This window comes from Lethenteron reissneri, chromosome 32 (assembly GCF_015708825.2).
Source record: "Lethenteron reissneri isolate LAM-NWPU_2019-01 chromosome 32, ASM1570882v1, whole genome shotgun sequence".
Classification (NCBI taxonomy): Eukaryota; Metazoa; Chordata; class Hyperoartia; order Petromyzontiformes; family Petromyzontidae; genus Lethenteron; species Lethenteron reissneri.
Window position 1 is genome coordinate 2,159,419 of NC_083810.1, and position 26,902 is coordinate 2,186,320.

Consider the following 26,902-nt stretch of genomic DNA (forward strand, 5'->3'; position numbering starts at 1 on the left):
TGGGTGGGGAGCGCATCCAGTAAATGGCCAACTTGCCATCATCGTCTGTCTATCCATGCTCACCACAGGGTTAGCCTGCAGACGGCACTTCCAGACTGCTGCCTGATAGTTGGCTCGTTGAAGATGTATGAAGAGACAGTCTCTACATGGTGGCAGCTAGCTGGACTCGACTTCTCCCCTTTTGGTGCAGAAGAGATGGTAGTGCAGTTCGTTCACCAGTGCTGCTATTAGCAACATACATGCGACAGGTGAACTGCTCAATTTTCTGTAACAGCTCATCACTCACATTCCATAACTGCCCCAGTCGACTAAAAGTCTCTTGGCAGGAAGTGTCCTTTCTCACCATCTTCAGGGCATTCAGCTTCCCTCGACCAGCGAATGCACTGACAGTGTTGCAGCCTGTGAAGGCCTGTAAGCCAATTAGGCTGTCACAGATGCTGTCTTCAAGTGACCTTGCCAGTTTGCTGATATCGACAAACCGTGTGCGGTTCTCTGTCCCACACTTCTGGTAGATGGGACAGGTGATGTCCTTCTGGAAGCCAAGACAAAGCACCATGACATCAGTGTCCTCCGCTGTGATGATAACTGCCTTTTAGCCCACATTTGCTGCATGCAATGCATGCGGAAGCAGACGGGTGTCAGCTTTGTCATGCATGGAGTGCATCTCTGCTACTTCCTCACACTCATCTTCTGTCAACTTGTAGCAGGTTTCCTCACAGGTCATGTGCAACACCTTGCCATGCAGCATATCTCTGTATCGTGGGAGTTTCCACTCTTCCACCAGACACTTGATGAGACTGGTTTTGTTGGAGGGACTGCACGGGAATTTTCTCCACTGCTGGACGTCGTGTCCCCCTGCAAGGTTCTTGTACTGGAGAGTGGTGTCTGCACCCCGGTTAAGTCGTTCAGCATCTTTGATCGAAGTCTGTCGATATAACCCCATCTACTTCCATCAATGATGGAAGTAGATGGGGTTGAGATGTCTTCTGCAGGAGACACATTTTTTTCAAGCTCTCTGGCAAGTGCAGCCTTGTTTGTTTTTCGTAGGGACCCATCAGCTTTTGCCAGTGCCCATGGCAGTGTGCCCAGTGGGTGGGCAAGAACATCCTTCATGATAATTGGTTCTTTACCCTTCTATCTGGCAACAAAACTGACACCTTTTTGCAAGGAGTCATGTTTGCATAGACCGCAATACCTGCAGTCATAATACAAACAAAAGAACATAACTCTGATAATGTGCACTGTCCTTGAAGTTGATTGGTCCACACCCAAGACAGCTTTCCTTCGAGCCTAGTCTCATATGGGTTGGACCAGATGACGCCAAAAGGCGCACAACTCAAGGACAATGCACCATCAGAGTATGAGAGCTCGGGGCAAGCATCTACACTATGGGGACCTCATTTGCCAGTAAAAATATGATAATTGTTGCCAGATAGAAGGGTAAAGAACCAATTATCATATTTTTACTGGCAAATGAGGTCCCCATAGTGTAACATCCTTCATATTCACCTTCCTGCTTTCAGCCACCAGGATTATTTGGCTGAACAGGTTTCTATCTGCCTTCAGAACCACATCATGTACCTTCTTTCCATGTGCTGTTTTTGTGCTGATATTGGAGAATGTCTTTAGACTTTGCTTGGTCATCTTGTCGTGGAATTTCACATATGGTGGGTCCTCAGCTAACATTGTTTGCTTCAATACCTGGTAGGCCTCTTCTCCTATCTCAAGAGCTCTCAAGAGATTCCTGATTAGGTGGAGCCATGGTGCGAGTGGAGAGGCTCTCCAGATCTGTCTCATCAGGGGACATAGGATTGATCCAGTTATTCTCCATGAGGTCAATGAGAGACTGGACATTGCTTAATCTCTCTTGATCCTTGGACCCTGTAGATCTGGATGGGACAGTTTGGACCTGCCTTGACCTATCAGGTATCTCAGCTGTCTGAGGTACATGTGTCTGTACTCAACTGTTTGGTCACGGCTCCTGGCTTCAAGCTGAATCCCTTTGTCCCTCCAGCTGTCTGGGTGTCTTTGTTTATCGTTTCTTCAAAAGCTTGGACAACAGGGATTCGACCAAAGGGATTGGTGGAGCCCAGTTGAACTGAGAAGCCTCCTTCCATGAATTCCGTGTACACATCTGGGTGTGTCATGGGCAGCTGAGACATCTGGGCGTAGTAGTAGGGGAGGTAGCATGCATAATTAATCCTATCATAAGCGAAGCGCCATGGGATCATTGTTACATTGCTTGCCAAGTGTAGCATCCAGTCTCCCTCTCTGGATGCTCGGATGAGCCTCAACAAGATTTCAACCATTTCCAAATAGGACATCCAGAAGGTCGAGAGGCTGCCATTTTCACCACTGAGGAACTCGCGGTAGACTTCAAACAGTTCCATGATGTGTGTACATGAGCTGTTCTCGAGGACCTCCTTCAAAGCGGCTTGTGAGACTTCTTTCCCAAGGTTGTCAATGGTCCTCAGTGTCTCATCCAAATGAACCATATCGTTCATGTGAGTTGTTTCCAACCAGGATAGGAAATCATTCCATGTCAGTCGCATGACAGCCTCATACAGGTGTTTGTGGAGTCGCACTGCCCTGTTGTACTTGCGGCCATCCATAACATCAGAATCATTCCAGACTGAATGCAGAGATCTCGGAGTCCAGCATCTTGGAAACGCTTTCCTATTATTGCCAGCAGTGTGCAGATGGTGCGGAATACCCCAAGCCTGATGATGTTATCATGGAAGGTGTTAAAATGTTAAAATACCAAACTGAAACTTTTTACAAGGAATCATGTCTGCATTAACCACAATGCTTGTGGTCAGAATGCAAACAAAAAACATACTCTGATAATATATGCATTGTCCTTGAAACTGATTGGTCCACACCAGAGACAGCTTTCTTTCGAGCCTCGTCTCAAACGGTGCTAGACCAGAGGACGCCAAAAGGCGTACAGCCCAAAAACAATGCACTGTCAGAGTAATGAGAGCTCGGGGTGAGTATCTACATCATGGGACCTCCTTTACCATTACCAAAATATGAAAATAGGTTTTTACCCTTTTTTCTGGCAACAAAACAGGTGTTAAGATGTTAAATCACCAAACTGAAACCTTTTACAAGGAATCATGTCTGCATTAACCACAATGCTTGTGGTCATAATGCAAAAAAATATATACTGTGATAATATATGCATTGTCCTTGCAACTGATTGGTCCACACCAGAGACAGCTTTCTTTTGAGCCTCGTCTCAAATGGTGTCAGACCAGAGGATGCCAAAAGACCTACAGCACAATGACAATGCACTATCAAGAGTAATGAGAGCTCGGGGCGAGTATCTACATCATGGGACCTCCTTTGCCAGTACCAAAATATGATAATAGTTTTTCCCCTTTTTTCTGGCAACAAAACAGTTGTTAAGATGTTAAAACACCAAACTGAAACCTTTAACAAGGAATTATGTCTGAATTAACCGCCGTGCTTGTGGTCAGAATGCAAACAAAAAATATACAATGATATGCAATTTAACTAGGTTATTTCTTAAAATGTGAAGTCAAATTGCGATGAAAGATGCTAAAAAACGCTAATTTCAGGCTTTGTTTACTTGCCAAAGTTCATATAAAATCGTAAAAACTAACCATTTATAAAATATAAATGGTTAGTTTTTATGATTTTAATCATCAATTATTACCAATAACAAAGTTAATGGTAATAATTGTGTGCATGTTATGAAAGTTTACAATTTATAGAAGCAAAATATCAAAATTGAGAAACTGAGCAACAATCTTTATTTTTGCCTGTAGTATCTGGCCTTAACTAATAATCTTAACAGGTACGTTACCAATACATTGGGGGTAAAGTTAGCACTTAATATATCTTTACTAAACATAAATAATACAGAACCACCAGTACTTGCCTCACCTGCCAGTACGTGATCATGAGCTAACAAGCTGCTAGGAACAGAAGGAAAATAGATATCACTAATCTATTCCTGACTTAACTAAGCCACTGAAATTGAAGAAAAAGCGTGCCTAAATGCAAGGATATGTATGAAATACATACCTTGGGGTCATACATCTATTTTATAAATTATTTATCGTCTTAATAAACAGCAGAGGTGTTGTAATCTTTCATTTGTAACATCCGGGCAAATAGGCGTGATTGCGATAGGTGCAAAAACAGGTTTTCCGCTAGAAAAATTAAACAGCTGCTCATTTGGAAAGGTTATCATATATTATTTTACTTCTGTAGTGACATGTGTAATGCTGGCTCTAGAGAGGCACGGTGTGTGATGTATTGCCATTGCGGGCACCATGTATATGTGGGTGCAGTACCGGCCCTAGAGGGGCTCAGTGAGCGCTGTCTGACAGTGCTGAGTGGCACCATGCTCTGCGTGCAGTGCCGACTCCTACAGGATAGGCCGTGAGAGTCCCGGCCATGGGAACGGGGTTACCAAGGGCCATGTGACTCTGGTTGACCCTAAAGGACATGTGACCGGTAAAGTCTACACAGGGGCCGCAGGTGGGGGCTAGGGGTGGTTACGTGTCAGGGTCAAGAACCTGCTAGAGGACCCGACTTATATAACAGAGGATATAAGCCGGGTCCCCGAGCGTGACTGGCTCCTGTTGTTCATCCTGAAGAATCTACGTTCTACGTTCTACGTCCTACAAGAGTCACCAACACGTGGACCTGGTTCTGCACCAGGGTCCGGTCCATTGTAGCTTATTTAAGTGTAATTAGTGTAGTTGGCCTGGTGGTCCACCACCATAGGTTGTCAATGTGTTAAGGGGTAGTACTCCATGTGTTGGTTTTAATAATGAATTGCGTCAAAGAAGTGCGTCTGCGACTCGGTTGAACTCACTACACTTCTGTTGGTGTAACAAATAAAATGGCACCATTAAAGTTTTGCCACCTTGGGTGGTACCAATATCTGGTCTGGCCCAAGGACTATTTGTTCATAATAGTGTAATAAAGGACTCTCAGCCTCGTGTTGTTCTCCATGTCCTTTATTGGGTTCTTGCTTGCACCCCGCGATGTCTCCGCTCCGACCCGCACCGTCTGCTCGCACCCCGCGATGTCTCCGCTCCGACCCGCACCTTCTCCGCCTCGTGCCTCCGCACGTCGTCTGAGTCCTCCGCTCCCGCTCACTCTCTCTCTCTCTGCAGCCACCTCGCTACTCGTGTGCTCCACACACTCTGCAGCCCCCTTGCTGCTCCGTGTGCTCCCGCACACTCTGCAGACACCCCCGCTGCTCCCCGAACACCGCTGGCCGACGGTGCCGTGACTCCTGCCTCGTGGCAATCGCGCCACTCCTTGCCAGCTCCCCGCGTGGCCTCTCCCTTCTCTATTCTGTCTCCACTCTCGATCTCCTTCCGGTTCTCCCCTTATATCCTCCCCCTCACGTGACCCTGACTCCTCCTCCTCCGCACGTGACCCTGACTCCGCCCACACTCACGTGACCCTGTCCTTGCTCGCATTACATGACCCCCCCCCCCCCCCGTGTAGAAAAACCCAGCCGTCCCCGGCTGCAACAGAGCAAAATAATGCGAGCAAAAGTCCAGCAACAGGCCTAACAAGACAACGGAGATTATAACAACAACCACAATAAATAGCACAATTAACTTGGAACGCGTGCGGGTCGCCGGCCCGTCCTGAACGGGTGGCGACCCCCGCATAGACCGCGACAGGATTTCAGGAGCGGCGGGATCAGAACCGCCCGCCGCTGTTGGAGTCCCGCCAATGTCAGAGTCCCGTACCCCCGGGAGACCTGGCGCCGGGGTCCTCAGAAAATGCGTCCGCGGCGGGGTTGGAGGGGCGGCGGGGCCAAGTGTCCCCGTCGCCGTGGTAGGCCCACCCGGAGCAGAACTCACTGTCTCCGTCCGTGTCACGGCTGGTCCGTCTGTAGAAGGCACGACAGGCGCGCTTGCAGGTTGAACAGGCAAAGTCAGTGGCGCGTCGGACGCAACAGACACCGGCAATGCAACTTTAGGAGATGACGCATCCGGCCGTGGGGCCACATAGGATTTCAATAGAGATGTGTGTACGTACCAGCGCCGCGATCCGAAACGAACACGCGCGGACTGCAGACTAGGCACCTCGATAAGCACAACCGGCCCCTGCCACGGTTTGTGCAACTTAGGGGAGGTCCCCACCCGCACCTGCGGGCAGTGCAGCCAGGCCATGTCCCCCACTCGCCAGGGGGATTCCCCATCCGAGCGCCGAGCACAACGTTCGTTCCGGGCCTGGGTCTTAGCCGTAGCCAATCTAGCCCCCTCCCGCGCCTCCGCCACGCGACGAACGGCGTCCCGAATGTACTCAGGAAGAGGCTTAACAGGACCCTTCGCCCCCGTACCCAGCTGCACGTCCATCGGCGGCACATTCTCACGGCCGTACATTAAAAAAAAGGTGAGTACCCCGTCGACGCATGAGGTGTCATACTGTATGCAGAGAGCACCCCAGGGATGTGCAAATCCCAATCAGCCTGTTTTTCGCTAACCGTGTGACAGAGCATAGCCGACAGGGTCCGATTAAGCCGTTCCACCATGCCATCCGTTTGAGGGTGGTAGGGAGACGTTCGAACTTTCTTGGTCCCCAGTGCAGCACACACCTCAGCCAATAATTTAGAAGAAAAATTTCGCCCTTGGTCTGTGAGCAACCTTTCCGGCGCCCCTTTGTCCATTACGTATCCGAACAGGAACGCGTCCATGATAGATGCCGCCGACTGGTCGGGCAAGGGCCAAGCCATAGCCCAGCGGGAAAGATATTCCACCCCGACCAGCAAAAATGTATTCCCCCGAGCGGACGGCGGGAAAGGCCCCAAAATATCCAACGCCACCAACTCGTTAATCCGGGACACCTGTATGGACTGCACTGGTGGAACATATGGGTGTTTAGGCAGCTTCCGCCGGGCACAGTCGGGACATGCCCGAATGTGCCCGACGACATCGGTCGTCATGCCGTGCCAGAAGTAGTCCCGCTGCAATGTTAACAAGGTTTTCTGCACCCCGAGATGTAACAACGTCTCGGAGTGCAGAGTCCGAACCAACTCGTACCGTAACGACGACGGCACCACCAGGCACCAGCAATCGTGCAACCCTTCTCTCCACATTAGCAACCCATCCCCGAGAGCGGCTCCTGGCGTCCCACCGGACAGCGGGCCCCCCGTCCCCTTTGCAGCCCGACTCCGCATGGCTCCCAGCGACTTATCAAGCAATTGCTCGCGAAGCCATACCGAACGTGGCAGGTTCAAAACGTCATCAGCCGGTCCCGGACACACGGGATCCTCGGCCACCTCAGCTGGTACTGGGCATACGGGAACCTCGGGCACCTCAACCGGTCCCGGGCAAACGGGAGTCTCGGGCACTTCTACAGCGGACACAACAGGCCGAGGGGGTTGCTGAACCCGCGTACACCTGTTCGTGCCCGAAGCGCAAGCGCAAGGGGACCCCTGCGGCAATCTGGAGAGTGCGTCCGCGTTCGCGTGACGAGTGCCCTTCCGATATTGAATATCGAACAAAAATTCCTGCAGAGTCTCCAACCATCGTGCCAATTGGCCAGACGGTTGGTCGACTCGCAGGGCATATTGCAAAGCCGCATGGTCCGTGCACACAATAAACGTACGGCCATACAAATACGGCCGATATTGGCGAAGAAAATGTACAACGGCCAAAAGTTCACGGCGAGTAACGCAGTAACGGGTCTCCGCAGGAGACAACACGCGACTACCGTACGCAACCACGCGTTCAACGCCGTTCTTAGACTGGGAGAGAACAGCCCCAATCCCGGTGTCACTAGCGTCAGTATCCAGAATAAAAGGTCGAGTGAAATCTGGATAGTCCAACGTCGGTGCCGAAGCCAAACGATCGCGCAGGCCCTGAAACGCCGCCTCTTCCATTGGTCCCCAGCTGAATCTCTGGCCTTTAGCCGTAAGGAGGTGCAACGGCCTCGCGATCGTGGCAAAGTTAGGAACGAACCGGCGGTAGTATGAGGCGAACCCAACGAACCGACGCACGTCGCCCACTGAGGCCGGAGTCGGCCAATTACAGATGCACGCCGTCTTCTCCGGGTCCGTGGCGACCCCGTCGGAACTAACAATGTGGCCCAAATAGCGCACGGATCGTTGTAAGAGGTGACACTTTTTGGGCTTAAATTTCAAATTGGCCGAACGCATTCTGGCAAACACCGTGTCCAACCTCCGCAAATGTTCCTCAAACGTGCGGCTGAAAACGATAACATCGTCCAAATATATCAGGCACGTCTCCCATTGCAGACCCGTCAACACGAGCTCCATCAGCCGCTGAAATGTTGCGGGGGCGGCGTTTAGGCCCATGGGAAGACTATTAAATTGAAATAATCCCTGCGGCGTCCGGAAGGCCGTCTTTTCCCTCGAGGACTTGTCTAGGGGAAGTTGCCAGAATCCCGATGATAGATCAAGAGTAGAAAAAAAATTCGCCCCAGACAAGGCATCGAGGGAATCGTCCATACGCGGCAGGGGGTACGCATCCGCAACCGACAACTTATTTAATTTGCGAAAATCCACACAAAACCGCAGCTTCCCATCCTTTTTTTTCACAAGGACCACCGGCGCTCCCCACGGGCTATTTGACAGGGAAATAATGTCGGCGGCCAGCATCTCCTCCATTGCACCGCGAATGTGATCCCGCTCCGGCGGACTCAACCGATGCGGGTTCATCCGATTCGGAGCTGCATCCCCTATATCAATGTGGTGGGAAAGCAAGGAGGTGCGACCCAAATCGAAATCGTCCGCACTAAAGACGTCGGAATACCTTCCCAACAGCGCGCGGAGCGCGGACTGCTGGTCCGCAGTCAAAGACGTATTCTCACGGCACAATTCGGCAATCCATCGATCATCCTGTGACGTCGAGACCGATACCCCCCCTACGAGGCCTCGACGGTCACGATCGCCATTGCTCGTGAAAGCAGTTGTAGCGTGAGCCAAAACCGTTCCGGCCGGTACAAAAACATTTTCCGCGCTCCCATTCAATACCTGTAAAAACGGAGGTTGACCCGGCCGGACAATCATCTGTGCCCCCACCAGCGTCAAGCCACCCGTTACAGCAGCGGACGGTGATAACAAAACACCCACCGCCCCTTCGATTCCAGGCACAGGTTTCCGATACCGCAGCGGAATAAGCATCTGCGAGCCAGGCAGAATATCGACCGATACCTCAGACAGCGCCTGCACCTGACGGTCAGGAGCTGTCCAGCCCCAGGGTGAGGCAAGAATGAAACACGCCGACCCCCCGGCAGTTCAATACAATTATGATCCACCCTTATTTGAATTGGCATCTTGGCTAGGAAATCGGTTCCCAACAAACAGGGCACCGCGAGGGATCTGGAAATCAACACTGTCCCAGTAGCCGAAACACCCCCAACCGATATATTGGCGTCCACCTGACCCACAATGCCCATACTACCACCGTTCGCCGCTATGCACGAGTCGTAAACCGGTCTCACGCGCCCCGGCGGAATGGACAAGAGGTGAAATATCACGTCAGAGATAATGGTCGCTGACGCTCCCGAGTCAACCAAAATGCGCACGTCGATCCCTTGGATCGACCCCGGCACGGTCGACGCGCCCGTAGCGGCCGCATCTACTCTCCGTGCCAATTTGCGCCACTGCGTCAGCAAGCGACGCTGACCACCGAAGGCCCCCCGTCAGTAATGGCACCCGGCCCGCGTATCGATGGTGATACATGAGGTGACAGGCCTTGCCGGGTGTCTGATGCATACCGACTTGCCTGTCGTGGGTGGTCCTTCCCCGTTGCATCCGTAACCGAGGCCTCCTGCTGGGGCGGCGGTCGAACGCGAGCCCAGCATTGCCTGGCGAAGTGGCCTTTACGGCCGCAGCGGAAACATGCCAGATCGGCTCGCCGTGCAGCACCCCCTCTGTCTTGTCGCTCCCGCGCCGGCAGCCCAGGTCGCAACCCCGCTCTCTCCCGAGTCGGCCACTGGGTCGATGCCGCCGTCAGCCCGTCAGGACCCCTCTAGTCGCGAACATGGACGGCCTCCTTCGGGACCCCTCCTGTTGCACCACCGTTGACTGTAGGGCTCCTTGTCCACGCCGTCACCTGCTTCTATCGGCGAAGATTGAATTGCGCATCCAGGCACTTGGCCGCCGTCCGAGACGTCAACTTATCGTGGCCGCACACGGGCATGGGGATGCCCAAATCTTGGGATAACTCCAACATTTTGCCCAGTATCAGGGGTTCCAACAAATCGGGCTCAGTCTCTGGATATGCGGCCATTGCTAACTCGATCACCGCACCCCGGAATGCTCGGGCGATTCTTCAGGTGCCCGTTGCCGCTGCACGAACCTGCGGTGTGCATCGTACGGGGGCTCGTATGCCTCCGCCATTTCTTCAATAACCCCCTGTAGCGTCGTCTTCTTAGCGGCTTTGATGGAGCGAAAGAACCGGACAGACTCGTCGTCAAAAACCGTTGGCAAGACCTCCAAAGCCTCAGCATCAGTCCATTTAGCGGATCGTACCGCCGCTTGAAAACCGCAGGCGAATGCGCTCTAATCTCCACCAATGGAGAACTCTTTCACCGTCGTCAGACGCTGGCTGCGGGTCCCCACGCTGCCTTCATTCGCCGAAGATGTCCCATGCGGTAGCGACAAGATGGCGTCACGTTGCAACGTGTTCAAAATGGCGGCTCCCCGTCGTTCGTCTCCGACCACTCCCAAGATGGCGTCCTCCCGCATCGGAGGCGGCAAGATGGCGTCTTCCCGCCGTTCTTCCCCGACCACGCCCAAGATGGCGGCCCCGTGCCGCGTGGTGGAGAGGGCTGGAAGCGACGACAAGGCCCCACTCGGCTGCTCTCTGCTCGGGCTCCCCGGTCTCGTCGTGCGCGCCACCAGGGTGCAAAGCTGAGTTAAAACAGCCTTCAGCGACTCAAGTTGAGCCGCCACGTGTCGCCACCCTTCCTCGGCGCCCACCCCCGGAGACGGTCCCGCTGCGCCGGCGACATCCTGCACTCTCGGCGCGTCGCCCATCCCTGTCTATCCTCCGCCTTCCATTGTTGGTAGCGCCACCGCCAGAGAAAGGTCGTCGTCTTCTTCAGAAGCTGGCGCAGAAGATGGTGCAGGTATAGCCTTTCTTCTGAGCTGTTTCGACATGTCTCACTACTGACCCCAGTGTAATAAAGGACTCTCAGCCTCTTGTTGTTCTCCGTGTCCTTTATTGGGTTCTTGCTCGCACCCCACGATGTCTCCGCTCCGACCCGCACCGTCTGCTCGCACCCCGCGATGTCTCCGCTCCGACCCGCACCTTCTCCGCCTCGTGCCTCCGCACGTCGTCTGAGTCCTCCGCTCCCGCTCACTCTCTCTCTGCAGCCACCCCGCTGCTCATGTGCTCCACACTCTGCAGCCCCCTTGCTGCTCCGTGTTTCTTTTAAGGCCGTGGTGTTATTGACGACTGTGTTAAGTGTTTTTGTTGTTGATTTTGCTTGTGCACCACTGCCAACGCACTATATAATTTGCGACAAATTTAGAATTACCTTCAGATTCATTGCAAATTCCTGAGCAGGCCCAGACTAGCCTTAGGGCAGTAGTCAGTAGGGCAAATTCCAGGTGGGCCGGTCCATTCTGAGGGCCGATGGGCCATTCTGTGCGGGGAAATTGCAAATGTGATCAGAGTAAAAAATATATAACATTTTTTGTAATCTTTGGTTCTTGTGGTAAAGTCACGTAGATAGAAAAAATGATTATAATGAAAAAAAAGTGAGCGTACTGGCAGTCTATAATGTAGACTGTAGCCTGGTAGACTGTAGCCTGGGTTTTAAGCCGGTGAACGTACTGGCAGTCTACAATGTAGACTTATTCTGGTTCTTTAAGTAATAAAAATAAAATAAAAATAAACACAAAAAACCACGACGTTTCGATCGCAACACAAGCGGTCGTCATCATGACGACCACTTGTGTTGCGATCGAAACGTGTCTAGATTATAGGCTGTCAATACGCTCACCAGCTTAAAAACCAGGCTACAGTCTATCGGGCTACAGTCTACATTATAGACTCCAATTATGCTAACTTTTTTATTTTAATTATAATTTTTTCTATCTACGTGACTTTACCGAAAGAACCAACGAATATAAATGTCTGCAGTCACGAAAGTTTTAAGTCAAAATGTGATTTTTTTTTTACCTCAAATGTGTAGGCTTCATTGCTTATTTACGCTCTCAGTTGGGCATTCAGTTCTATATATTTGGCTGCTTCAAAGATTCTTCCTCACCGGTACCCCATTTTTTTTGGACCCAGCTCCAAATGTGCCAATGAGATCGTGAATAAATTTGGGCCTGCTATGTTTACAAATGCCTGGGCCGATGTTTAGTCCCAGTCCGTCACTGTACCCGAGGCTACTTTTTAAAGTCATATAGTCTAACGGGTATTGTACGTTTAAAACGCATGCTCTATTACCACCAGTGTAAGATTCATAATTAATTTTTGGATCAAATCGCCACGTGTGGTATACAATGGACATGCGTGACGTGTCGGGTGGAGGAGGGTGTACGACACACACTGTAATTAGACCCATGCGATCTGAATCAGGAATCACCGATGCATTGATAATTATAAAAATATGGTTTAATAGACATTTTAGTCCCGCATGCACTGCTCCCTTTTTCTATTTCGGCATCTCACACATACAGTGAGGGAAAAAAGTATTTGATCCCCTGCTGATTTTGTACGTTTTCCCACTGATGAAGAAATGATCAGTCTATAATTTTAATGGTAGGTGTATTTGAACAGTGAGAGACAGAATTATTCTTTGGTTCTTTCGGTTAAGTCACGTCTAAAGATAAATTAATAAATTAAAATAAAAGCATATTACGACGTTTCGATTGCAACACAAGCAATCATCATCAGGCATAAAAGAAATAGCAACAAAAATCTAACTAGAAAACTATAGACAGACATACAAGCAGACAGACATCGCAAGGACACACAGAGAGAGGACACATATCGGCACAAAGAGAGGGGTCGTTTCTGTGACGGTCCCTTAAATATAGAGAGGGGGGGCGGGGACGGAGAGAGGGAGGGGGCAGAGAAAATTAGCATATCAATGAGTGGACGGCAAAGTGCTGCTGCTGCGCAAGTAAGATGATGACGTGGCACGGCACGCAAGCTTGAAAATTAGGAGAAAGGCACACTAAAATTAAATAACCTCGCAAAATATCGAAATGTGATGTAATACAACACAGAGAGTCGGTCAACACACAATTAATTAAGATTGAGAGACAGAATAACAACATGTCAAACATGTCAAAAATGTTATAAATTGATTCGCATTTTAATTAGGAAAGTAAGTATTTGACCCCTCTGCAAAACATGACCTAGTACTTGGTGGCAAAACCCTTGTTGGCAATCACAGAGGTCAGACGTTTTTTGTAGTTGGCCACTAGGTTTGCACACATCTCAGGAGGGATTTTGTCCCACTCTTCTTTGCAGATCTTCTCCAAGTCATTTACGTTTCGAGGCTGACGTTTGGCAACTCGAACCTTCAGCTCACTCCACAGATTTTCTATGGGATTAAGGTCTAGAGACTGGCTAGGCCACTCCAGGACCTTAATGTGCTTCTTCTTGAGCCACTCCTTTGTTGGCTTGGCCGTGTGTTTTGTGTCATTGTCATGCTGGAATACCCATCCACGATCCATTTTCAATGCCCTGGCTGAGGGAAGGAGGTTCTCACCCAAGATTTGACGGTACATGGCCCTGTCCATCGTCCCTTTGATGCGGTGAAGTTGTCCTGTCTCCTTAGCAGAAAAACACCCCCAAAGCATAATGTTTCCACCTCTATGTTTGACGGTGGGGATGGTGTTCTTGGGGTCATAGGCAGCATTCCTCCTCCTCCAAACACGGCGAGTTGAGTTGATGCCAAAGAGCTCCATTTTGGTCTCATCTGACCAGAAACACTTTCACCCAGCTGTCCTCTGAATCATTCAGATGTTCATTGGCAAACTTCAGACAGGCATGTATATATGTGCTTTCTTGAGCAGGGGGACCTTGCGGGCGCTGCAGGATTTCAGTCCTTCACGGCGTAGTGTGTTACCAACTGTTTTCTTGGTGACTATGGTCCCAGCTGCCTTGAGATCATTGACAAGATCCTCCCGTGTAGTTCTGGGCTGATTCCTCACCGTTCTCATGATCATTGCAACTCCACGAGGTGAGATCTTGCATGGAGCCCCAGACCGAGGGAGATTGTTTCTGACATTTGCGAATAATCGCACCAACTGTTGTCACCTTCTCACCAAGCTGCTTGGCGATGGTCTCATAGCCCATTCCAGCCTTGTAGAGGTCTACAATCTTGTCCCTGACATCCTTGGAGAGCTCTTTGGTCTTGGCCATGGTGGAGAGTTTGGAATCTGGTTGATTGATTGTTTCTGTGAACAGGTGTCTTTTATACAGGTAACAAGCTGAGATTAGGAGCACTGCCTTTAAGAGTGTGCTCCTAATCTGTACCTGTATAAAAGACACCTGGGAGCCAGAAAACGTTCTGATTGAGAGGGGGTAAAATACTTATTTCCCTCATTAAAATGCAAATCAATTTATAACATTTTTGACATGCGTTTTTCTGGATTTTGTTGTTATTCTGTCTCTCACTGTTCAAATAAGCCTACCATTAAAATTATAGACTGATCATTTCTTTGTCAGTGGGAAAACGTACAAAATCAGCAGGGGATCAAATACTTGTTTCCCTCACTGTATATATATATCACTTTAATATCAAGATAGCTAAAGTAACTACATTCAATGATATTTGGAAAGTGTATGATATCAGAAGCACAATAACTCAGCCGTGATGTCACAGATTTTGATACCAAGCAGCATCCTTGCTTGATCAATCTCAGCACAATCTCTATGATCTCTCTGTCTGATAAATAAGTCATCACATCTGAATTAGACTAAATTAAATGCAGAATATTTCTTTATCATGGTCTTATCAATGCCAATATAATAACGATTCGTTTTTTTATCGAGTGCCTATTACAGCGGGGCATATATTTGAGAGCTTTGTACGCGATAAGCAATTTACATCACATCTGATAAGAGCACATTTGAAAAGGGGTACACCCAGTGGCAGCTGTCCCTGTGGGCACAAGGTGGCTCAGTTCCCGGCCTGTGAGTGGGCATCGGTCTCTCAGTCGGAAGTGATGGCTGCTACATGTAATCCCAATTGAGTAATTGTGTTTTGCCATTCATTAGTGACAATTAAGCACTAACTCATCACAATACGATTTTCTCTCTCATTTAGTTCCTCGCATTTTAACCTTGGTCCTCAACAGCACGAGCATTATTCTCCAAACACGCCCATCCTTCCCCCACTCATAGCGATACTTGTATTGATGACCTTCATTCCTTTCACAACCGCCTGTTATTTTCTTGCCAGGCAACAATGTGAACAAAGCATGTATTCAATCCACTTTTGGAAATTGCAAATTAATGTTTCAGTTGGCTCAGGCTATCATGCTTTATAGCTCAATAAATGTTTTTCTCTGTGCCGAATCAACATTAGTTGTTCCCGGAGCTAGGCTTGGCCTCGACCATATAAATGTGGGATTTATTTATTGGTTACCAACAGAGACGAACGAGAATCCACGGCTTCTGTATGAGCATGGAGAGACCCTATTACTTTTGGCCTTGTTCTCACCAAATATAGCATCACTCGAAATTATTTGTCAATTATAACCGCAGCTGTTTTGGTTTAATATTTGAGGTATTACGTTAAAACATTGGCAGATTAGGAAGTAGGTTTAAATAGAATGATTAAAAGAAAGTAAAAATAAGTACTCCATAGTAATGGCTTGAACAATTTTCTTTAACAAATTAGATAGTCAAAGTGATTTCAAACGAGAAGCAAGACATTGCTCATCTCCTGTTTATAGCCTGAGCCAGGGATGAGAACCTCTCTCTATAAGACAGCCACTGATGGCTTCCCTACAGAAGAGTACTCGTTTAGTCAACCAATGGGTGGACACAAGAACCCAAAGACAATTTCGACTCGCAACCCTCGCGATCGCAAGGCGCTCGCTTTACCGACAAAGGCTCCCAGATCGATAGCTCGATATATAAAGTACGTTACATAAATGCATTAAGTGGAGATATTTTTTAGGGTTCTTAGAGTGAGTTGCCTGCGTGTAGAATGCAAAGGCGACGATACATCCTCCCGATTCCAAGGTGCCTAACCAGACGAGATGACGTCGGGTAATGAGAGTCAATCAATCCAAGTTTATTTCTCATATGCATAGGATATAGTAAAGTGTACACAGTACAATTGCATACTTACTTGGGACCCACGTTTGTGAAATACGCTTTTTGCAGCTGATGTATGATTTCATTGTCTTTAGTTTTTTATATTGGATTTAATGAAAAAAAGATTATGATTTCAAATGAACTCAAAACAGGCTAATGCTGTTGAACAACATTAAAGCACGACAACTACGTAAACGTTGCTTAAAGCAACTTTCAATATTGCCGTGATTAACATTGCAACAGGCACCCAGTGAGGGGGTCGGTGGCAGGGCACGTACTGTACCTTATGATTGAAAGGTTTTGAATTCCATTCTGGATGAGCGTGACTCATGTGGAGCTCGTTCAGCCAAAGGGCTGAGGAGAGGGAGGAAGGGAAAAAAAGCCCGGGTGCTGAATTCACAATGCAGACGCTGCATGCAAAATTCACCGCACTCTACCTCCATCGCATAACAAACCCCTGATGCATTATTTCAGACTCGTGTAATAAAAAAATCTGTTCTCTTGATGAATGCATATATGTATGTGTTTGTGTATGCAGCCAAGAATTGATGTCGACCTGTTGAGCAAACTTTACGGATGGCAAATCACCAGCAGTATTTTTTCCCCTCTCTTAACTAATGCAACGAATGACATGTAAATATAAATTGAATAACTGGTTAACGTTCATGAGAACGGACCTTAAGCCTTTGTGAACCCAGTTGCCTTCTCGAAAAACTATTCCGTAATGAGCTGTGGCTGTCCACGTGTCCAACCTGCATGTAACTTTCCCTCCTTAAAGCAGAATGTGATACTATTTGCTATGCATGTCAGGACCATAAAGGCCAGCATAACTAATTCATGTATTTGAGCCAAGCCAAAGTTTAATGTCACTATGCCCACAGTGAAATGCGTATAATAGATTATATATGGTTCCCGTGAGGAGCAACCCTGCTGGGGATATTAGTGCTTTATCGTGGAAACTGGTTGATATGTTTTCAACATAATCAGCCATGCCTTATCCACTTCTGTATGAAAGCTTCCTGCTGCGGTGGCGAGATGTTTACTACCTCGCCTGGAATAGAGGAGGGTATGGGTTCGATCCCAACCTTGATGTCTGTATATTTGGAATTAGCATTTTCACCCCATGGTCACGTGGATTTTTTCCTTCACATTTAAAAACATGCGTTTAAAGTATTTGGCTTCTACAGATATCTACATGATTAGCCGGCTATAATTTGTGGCCAGGTCACTTCTGAAAACGAGCAATATAGCTCAGTGGGCCTTACCTGGTAAAATAAAACAAAAAACTTCAGTTTAATAGTTTAAGAATGGCCATCTCTCTTCTGGGAATGTATCCTGCCTAACCACAATGTTAAAACAGTTCATACGATGTCGCTGGTTTGGATCTGTTCTCTAATGCATGAACTCCTCTCATTGTGTCTCAGTGTCAAATCTGAGAACACATTTCTTCATGCTTATTTGTGTAATTTTCAGCTTTTGTTCTTTTTATTGGTCCCTGTCCATGTGTCTCACAAAATACACTGCAAGTAAGCTGAGCAAGTGATGAGTCGTGAAATGATTGCAACTTAACAATAATTGCGCATTGACATATATTCAACCAATGATCAGTCTTCTCGTGCCTTAATAACAACTGTTCTATATAATTTTGAGTTTTTTTGTACTATTTGTCTCTTTCCAAGTGTCTCACAAAATATACTATACATATAGTGCATACATATATATATTTTCCAAAGCAGATGTTGTATCTCTCAAAATTACATCAAGAAACACATTGCATGATTCTGAGAATGGCATTTATTTTAAATGCCTTATTTTTTCAGGCAACGCAATACGAATTTGATGCCGAATCTGAAACATTACAATTGGCACGTTATAATGATTTACGTCACGTATTGATATTTTTCCGTATTAATATTCGTTTTAAGAAAAAAAAGTGATGTCAGACATCAAATGTTAAAGATGATTGAATACTAAAAAATAACACGTGTTAAATCAAATTCCCTGTTATATTACTGTTCCTCATGGTAACTCTAATATAGGCTCTGTGTGAGAATGCTGCTTAGGTTAAAGGTGAAGCAATCCACGTTGTGTTTAATTTAAAAATAATATGTGCCTTGGTGCCTCTCAGTGTTACCTATTGCCAGAAAATGGCTTTTTGCTGAAATACTGGTGGAAATTTGTGCGATTTAGACACATTAAAAACACATATATCTTTCAGAATGATGTTGTAGGCGGTTCATGAATATCACAACGTGTTACCTGAATGTTGTAAGCGATCTCAGTAAGTTGTTGGTGCAGGCAACCGATGCACATGCTTCAATCGCACTGTCTAAGACACTGCCCTGTTACATATTTTTTTAACAGTTTTACATCAATTTGGCGTGTGCTCCAGACGCTTGCAATGCCTGGCTTCGTCCAACTCTGAGTGGGAGCGATTGCAACACATGTAATTGTCATGCAAACTGTGTATGACAGTGCGTCGAGGCCATGTTCAGGAACATTTATTCAACATTTATTTCGTTGCTGCTGGTCTGCTTCAGTGTAACGTATTTTCTTCATCATGAAGATTATTTTTTTTGTTAAATTACTCTGGCTTATTGGGATAATGCTGTGACATTGTCACAAGTCCTGAAGCTCCCAACACTGCGTTCATCCCAGTTCAACTCCCAGGTTCCCACCAGATATTGAGGTCCCTAGCTTTGATCTTCCACAATGCTCATGGGCCACAATCCTAAACCGTATGAACCAAGGCAGATCTGGATGCTTGATGCACTCTCCGGTGTGTGACTGGTCACCCAGAACAGACCCTGGAACGTGTAATGATTCAATGCCCAATTCGCAAATACCAAGGGGGCATTGTCACAGCGGCGATACACTCCAACTACTCCTGATACAAGCATCTGGCTCAACCACCTCAGTCTAAAATTATCGTTGTTGCTGTGCATCAAATATCAGCCATACGAAGAAGACCAGATATTCCCATGCACAGCTTCGTTTGATGTTCTTAATATTGCTCAACAATGACTGCAAACAAATAATTGACAATTTGGCCAAGCTGATTGCAATACATCAGAAGCCTTTTCCTAATGTTCAGTTCTAATATTTGTTTCTGCCCTGCAAGAGTAATCTGATACTGTAGATCAAACAAAAAACACTCAACTTTGATGTGAAATTCACAATTTGGTTTTGTTCTTTTTTTACAAATAATGGGCTTTGTGCCTACAGAATGTAAACTATATGAGTGCACTGCATGTTTATATTTTGGTACTGGAGCTGTACTCAGCTGGTTTAATCGAACAACCAATGTGAACCACGCATCCTGCCTTGGTCATAGCCATCAGAATACCACGAGTTTAAATCGGGCCATCATCTCCCCAGAGATGGTTAAATAATTACCACAGTGTGTGAAGTCAGCTACAGCCATAAAGCAGTGAAAACACTGATCTTAAATATTGGACTGTGGAATGTGTAACACTGGCTCAGTCAGGGACGCCGCGGTGGCGAGATGTTAACTACCTCGCGAGGTATAAAGGAGGTCGTGGGTTCGATCCCGACCCTGATCCCTGTATATTTTGGCTTTTCATCTTCTTCCCATTGTCGCTTGGATTTTTCTCCGGGTCCTCCAGTTTTCCCCTGCACATTTAGATACCTGCTTTCAGAGTATTGGGCTGCTATGCATTTCCACGCGATAAGCCCACTGCATTGAGCGATCATTTGTGGCCAGGTCATTTCTGAAAAAGAGCTATATAGCTCAATGGGCCTTACCTCGTAAAATAAAAATAAAATGGTTTCGTTTTCGCTCAGTACACCTTAAGCGATGGGCCACGACCCCATCGCTCGTTGGGCTTTTAAGGCGACGGTTTGATTTCCACTGAGTGAAGCGTCGCCTGCCCTGCCTTGCCATGCTTTGCTTCTCCCATCGCAGGGATCACGACGGTGCTGACCATGACCACTCTGAGCACCATCTCCCGCAAGTCGCTGCCCAAGGTTTCCTATGCAACAGCCATGGACCTCTTCGTCACCGTCTGCTTCTTCTTCGTCTTTGCCGCCATGATCGAGTTCGCCATGCTCACGTTCTTCGTCAGCAAGAAGAAGCTCAGTGGTGGCAAGAAAAAGAAGAAAAGGCACGCGCCGGTGAGACGCGGAACGCCATGATGCTTTGTTACACCATGGGCAGACAGGCGGCTGGGTGGCTCGGGGCCGTGACAGTGCTGCTGTGAGCAGTGTCAGAGAGCCGGTCAATCATCGCAGAGACGTTGAACCTACCTCAACGCCGCCGTAAATGGCTTTTGTGCTGATATTTTGAAGGAGGGAGGAAAAACAAAGCTAAATGTGTGGGGAAAAAACATATATCTGGCACTATTTCTTTTGACCTGGACACTGAAAGTTGATCTGGACACTGAAATTATCGTTCTTGTTTTTGCAATAGAAGACAGCGCCTGTCTTATCCAGTCTTCTTGTTGTTGTTTAAACGGGGTCAGTCCCTCTAATTTTTCGCGTTGCACTATTTTCGGCATCCTCCTGCCCTAGATCAACTCTCGCCATTCCCTGTCCACCTCATCTTCGTTCCGCCTCTTGGTTTCTTGCGTTGGACGTCTGTCTGAAGAACTCTCCGTTGCCATTCCACGCCTTGGGATCTGTCCTCAGGCTGTGTCCCCAACACTACAGTTGTGATCCTCCCATATTGTCATTGATTGCTGATACATTCATTGTGCATTGAAGAATCACATTTCCAAACCTTTTTATCACTTGGAAATAGTTCATTTCAGAATCAAAATATTTATTTATCTTGGAGGAATCTGATGAGCTTTAAAGCTTTTTTTCACAAACGTTCAGTAGGGATGGGTCAGAATGTTACAATAACAAGCAATACAAAAATACGATAGGAGTGAAAACAATTGGAAAGGTAAACAAGTCACAAAAAACATACAAATGAGACTAAACTATATTTATTTTAATCTTGACTTAAAGCTTTCGTGACTGCAGAAATTCATATTCTTTGGGTCTTTCAGTAAAGCCACGTAGATAGAAAAATAATAAAAAATATCGCGACATTTTAATCGCAACACAAGAAATCGTCATCAGGTGAAAAAATATCGGGAGAGCTGCTGAGGCAGGATGTTTTAAGGTTTGAGATGGGTGTAGCCCAAGGGTCATAAGCGAATAGGACGGGGCTCGCGATTAAATTTGCATGTAAATGTAAGATCGGGTAAATCGGAGAGCCACCTCCACGACGACGAAGCTGCAGAGGTGGCCATTTTATTGTGAGAGATTTGCATGTCAATGTAAGATCGTAGAGCCACTGCCACATCGAGGAAAACGAGCAATGGTGGCTGTGTTAGTTAGACATTTAACCTGTTAATGTTAAGACATTTAACCTGTTAATGTAACACCAGAGAGTCGAAAATAACTACTAACATCGGTAGGTAGATGGAAACATCACAGCCGGTTATTACTTAAACTGGTTAATAACGTCCTTCCAATGATTGATCAGTTTGTACCCATCTTCTCGGTTGAAATTGTGTCTGTGTTTATATATCTGGATGGCTTCATGAACGAATCTTTGCTGATAGCCAGTGGATTTGCAGAGTACCTTCGTCTTGGGATTTTTTTGTTTCATGTTTGCCCCCAGCATTACAACAATAATCAGCCACGGCTGAGGTATTGGTCCTACCATGTTTCAGATCTGCCTCATGTTCACGAACATGGTCCAAGACATGTATCTTAGTTTCCCCAATGTAACTACTGCCGCAGACACAGCTTAATTTATAGACGCCGGGGTATTGCATGTCAGGGCTCACATCCTTCACAGATGGGATAAAATAAGTATAACCCGTAAAAACAAAGTTTTTCACTATAAATCCTTTATATGCATGGCAGCGAACTTAATATAAAGGATTTAAAAATATATTCGCCTGTGGAGGACGCGGGGATCGATCCCGCGACCTTTGGCATGGGAAGCAAGGGCGCTACCAACTGCGCTACTCCGCCACGGCCTGTGGAGGGGTTACGCTCTGGGCTCTTATACTGTGACGTTCAGCCAAAGCGATGAATGAGTTCTATTTGAATATATGTAAAATAAAAATTTTTTGCCTAAAAAGTGTAAAATTTTGGGAATTTTTTTTCACGAACATTAATTGTCTGGCACAACGAGTCTGTGTTGAAAATGTCAGCTCGATTGGATCACGGGAAGTGGGTTAAAAAACCACCGAAAGATTTGCACGGTCGTAAGCAAGCACGCAAGCAAGCACGCAAGCAAGCAAGCACGCAAGCAAGCAAGCAAGCATGCGAACTTAATATAAAGGATTTAAAAATGGTATGTACTGTGTTGAATCGAACCTGGATCTTGTGTTTGCTCATGATTTTGGAAATCTTTTTCGTGACCCCTGCTATGTTTGCCAAGGTTATGGTTTTGATTGGGTCCCTCAGATGGTTCTTTCCCAACGGTTGGGGTGATAGCTTTACGGGTTGTGTAGTCTGAATATCCATTCATCTTGAGGGCTTGGTGTACATGTTCCAGTTCACTGGCTAGGTGGTGATGGTCGGAAATACATCGAGCTCTATGGTGTAGAGTTTTGATGAGGGAATTCTTCTGGGATGGATGGTGGTGAGAGTCAGGTTTTAGGTAGGCATCCGTATGGGTGGCTTTCCTGTAGACAGTGTCCCATTGAGCCATATGGTCTATTTTCGATTAAAACATCCAATAATGGTAACTTGTCATCCTTTTCCACCTCCATGGTGAATTTGATGGCTGGGTGTATGGAATTGATGTGGTTGAATAATTGGCCCAGAGCTGGCCAGACCATATGGCCAGATGACGAACGTGTCATCTATGTACCTCTTCCACATGTAAGGACATAGGGTGGATGCCTGGATGTCATCTGTCTCAAAATTTCCCATGAAACATTGGCCTTAACTGGAGATAAGGGAGAACCCATTGGGTTTCCTTAAACTTGCTTGTAGAATGTTCCATTCCAGGTGAAGTAATAGTTGGTGAGGCAGTGTCTTACCAGGGCCGGTACATCATCATTCAGTCCTTGTTGGACCAAAACTTCAATGATTGCAATGGTGTCAGGCACAGGAACTTTGGTAAACAAAGATACTACATCGAAACTGACAAGCAAATCACCTGGAGATAGTGTAATGCCCTTAATTAACGATACCAAGTGAGCTGAGTTAAGTACAACTGAGGTGGTCTTGCCAGTGAATGGTTGTAAGGTCTCAGACAGAAATTGAGCAAGTTTGTAGGTGGGTGAGTCAATGGTGGAGACAATAGGACGGAGTGGTGTACCTTCTTTATGGATTTTTGGTAAGCCATAAAATCTGGGTAGTCTAGCAGCCCTTGTCAGCTGAGAGGATGACTATGTCATCTCTATTTTTTAGTTGAGAAAGCTCAAAGCGCTCATCCTTACTGATGTTGCTATTAGGTGTCATTTTTGAGGATTACAGCGATTTACGATCTTGCCACGTCTGCAGGGATGTGTCCCAAACCCTTAAGGGCTATGTTGACCTGGGCAATGATATCATCAACTGGGATGTGTTTAGGGGTGACTGCGAAATCCAACCCTTTAGCTAGAACCGATTTTAGGCTGTCGGAAATTGGGCTGTTACTCTGATTGATAACAATCTTGTCACCGTCTAACTTTTTAATGTGTGGATCTGGCTTCTTCGACAGGAGGTTGAACTTGGAAATCAGGTTATCTTTGCATTTAGCTGACATTGAGGCAGCTGAAGAGGCTGTCATGTTTTCTACATGTTCCCAATCAGATGTAGACATTTTTTCCGTCAATGGTAAGCATGATTGCAAGAGAGTATTATATTATTCTCCCTGCGATCAGGGCTAGGCTGGCCCTGCACAAGATCTGTTTAGCATTAGGAGACAGCAGCAGATGTCAGTGTAAAGGCGATCGGTATTACCTTAGTGTCGCGGCATCTCTTCAGAAAAGTGAGCGACTCGATCAGATGAGCCTTCTTGTCTCGAAGTTTGTTAAAAGATCTAATAGTTGTGTGGAAACCCTCTCCGTAGAGGCGGTTAAATCTTGACTTAAAGCTTTCATGACTGCAGGAATTCATATTCTTTGTGTCTTTCGGTAAAGCCACGTAGATAGAAAAAAAATATATATCACGACGTTTAGATCGCAACACAAGCAATCGTCATCAGGTGAAAAAAATAGCGGGAGAGCTGCTGAGGCAGTATGTTATAGAGGTTTGAGATGGGTGTAGCCCAAGGGTCATAAGCGACGTGGGCGGGGCTCGTGATTAAATTTGCATGTAAATGTAAGATCGGGTAAATCGGAGAGCATTTTACCAGGTAAAGCCTACTGACCTATGAGTTTTTTTTTCAGAAGCGACGAAGTGGCTTATCACGTGAAAATGTATATCAGCCAAATAATCTAAATGATCTAAAATCTTCCTTACCATTCGGTAACAGACAAAACAGTTTTTTATTTCGTTTCACTTAAGTTCACTGAAGTATATTCATGTCCAAGAGATCGCTGAGGTCAATAAGCCATTACAGGTTACAACTTCCTTTCACGAGATTTAAAATTGTTGCACCGTTGACACCCAACATCCAATGTTTGCCATGTTCTCTTTTTCACTTTACCACCTCTGTCAACTCTGATGGTCTTTAGCGATAATTGTGAAAGTTAATTTAACAATTAGCTTAGAAAATATAATTATCACCTCCATTGCTTGATCTGCAACTGCTTGTTTAACAACAGAAGCTGAGTGCAATTGAATGCAATCAGGGTGAGTTAGTTTAACGATATGGATTTGTTGGTGAGAGTTACTAACAGGCAGTTAGTTTATTTTGAGTACTGTGAGATCAACTGGCACTTTGAACTGGCTAGGATAAGTCTTTTCTCAGGCACCCTACCATCACCGAAGGAACAGGGAAAATTGACCTGTCTAATGATAACCTGTCATTTTCTTTCCACTGCTGGATCAATATATCTCCACACCATTGCCACTCCTCATGGTCCTGCACAGCCATGATCCATAGATCGCTACACGTGCAGCATTACAACGGTGCATATACAGAATTAAAATGTCAATAATTATCATTTCAGATGTCTCACTGCATTATACTTTAGCTCTGTGCTTCGTTTATAATCAAGACAAAGGTCTAAGTGCACCCATGCTGCAGTATGCATGAGGAGTACCTGTCTACATTGGTGGCCCTATTCAGCAGTGGGAATTCCACAATCCTATGGCATCGTCCAAATTTTCCCCACTGTTAATTTCCCAAAGAGCGGTGGGCATTATATTGACCACAGGGGGATGTTGGGTTGAGTTGACCTCCAGTACGCCTATCCCAGTGTCACCTATCCATATTATTATATATAAGTTGTCAACATAAAGCATTAACTACGACTATCATTTTACCTAAAAGTGGATATAGACTTCGTGATTAATTGGGCATTAGAGCCGGGTGAAAGTCACATTGAAACATCTCTCCAGTTGAGACTTGTGCGTGAGTTGTAATGGTACCATGCAGGACACTGATGAGCATTTGTCTGACATACATCTGTTTATCAACATGCGTGGCTATCCTATCTGTGTGCTTATTTATTCTAGCAAGATGTAGGGTGGGTCGGGCGAGTGGTTTATGGTGTAGGTCAACGTGGTAATGCAAGAAATGTGCTGATTGCAGATGGAGGGCAGGGGGAGTGTGTCTTGATCCAGCACTCTGGCGGATGTCGATGATAGATATGCTGAATTTGTTTATGGGAAGCACAGTGAAATGGAAGATGGTAGATAGCATGAAAATGCTGACGAGTGTTTTGGTTTAACTTGCCCGATGTTTGGCAGGATAAATGCGCCTGCTGTGAATTTGTTGATTCCAGATAAGTTGAATGTGCTGTTCTAAATAGGCTGCCTCCGTTGACACCAATTATGGTTGGAGTGCAGGACTGAATCTGTTAACACTTGATACGGTGTTCGAAGTGAGATAGGGTGAATCGGGTAAGAACCAAATGGTTTGGGGAGTTATTATAAGTGTACATTGGTATTTTTATTGTATGACTGGTTTTGCTTTTGTGCAAAATATTGTTGTTTAACACCATCTTTTGACTTTGTATCATTAATATGCATTTGTCTGTGAGACCTCTGTTCATTTAAATTTATATGGATATCATGAATTCCAAATGGGCAGTTAAGAAAATAAGTGACGGAGGAAAAGCCACGTGTTAAAGCAGCAATAACTTGGATGCAAAGTCACGCAGCTCATCAGTCATGATTTATCCACTGCAGAATGAAGGCCTCGCTAAGCCGTTGCCTTCCCTCCTGATTTTGCATTGCAACAATCCACCCAACTTCTGCGCACGAGCCGATCTCATGACTCCACAGCCACGGTGTTCATGCTCTTGGGTGCGGCCTCTACCCTGTTTTCTGCCACCTCCATCTTTTGTCTCGCCCACCCGCTATCTTCCATTATTGCAAGGCGCCCTACTTAAGCTCACTTTTATCTTCCTAACATTTATTCCGTTCCGAGATGTCTGCAAGTTACAGGGTGGGGTGTCCCGTTCACCACTGAAATTCGGAACACGTAAGCGGTTAGTGTTATTTTTATTTAGAGATGTGTAGCGCCATTGTTTTTAAACACGTTGTGCTCACTGCAGATAACTGTAGCAACA

The 26,902-nt window shown here is 46.5% G+C and overlaps 1 protein-coding gene across 3 annotated transcripts in view; it reads left to right on the plus strand.

The window, feature by feature from the left end:
- The window catches only part of LOC133349879 (gamma-aminobutyric acid receptor subunit gamma-2-like), a 162,330-nt gene that overhangs the window by 63,110 nt on the left and 72,318 nt on the right, over positions 1-26,902 (plus strand). For all 3 annotated transcript variants that reach the window (XM_061563701.1, XM_061563703.1, XM_061563702.1), the window contains one exon: positions 20,191-20,399. In XM_061563701.1, coding sequence (XP_061419685.1) covers positions 20,191-20,399 — 209 coding nt within the window. The remainder of the gene's footprint in view (positions 1-20,190; positions 20,400-26,902) is intronic.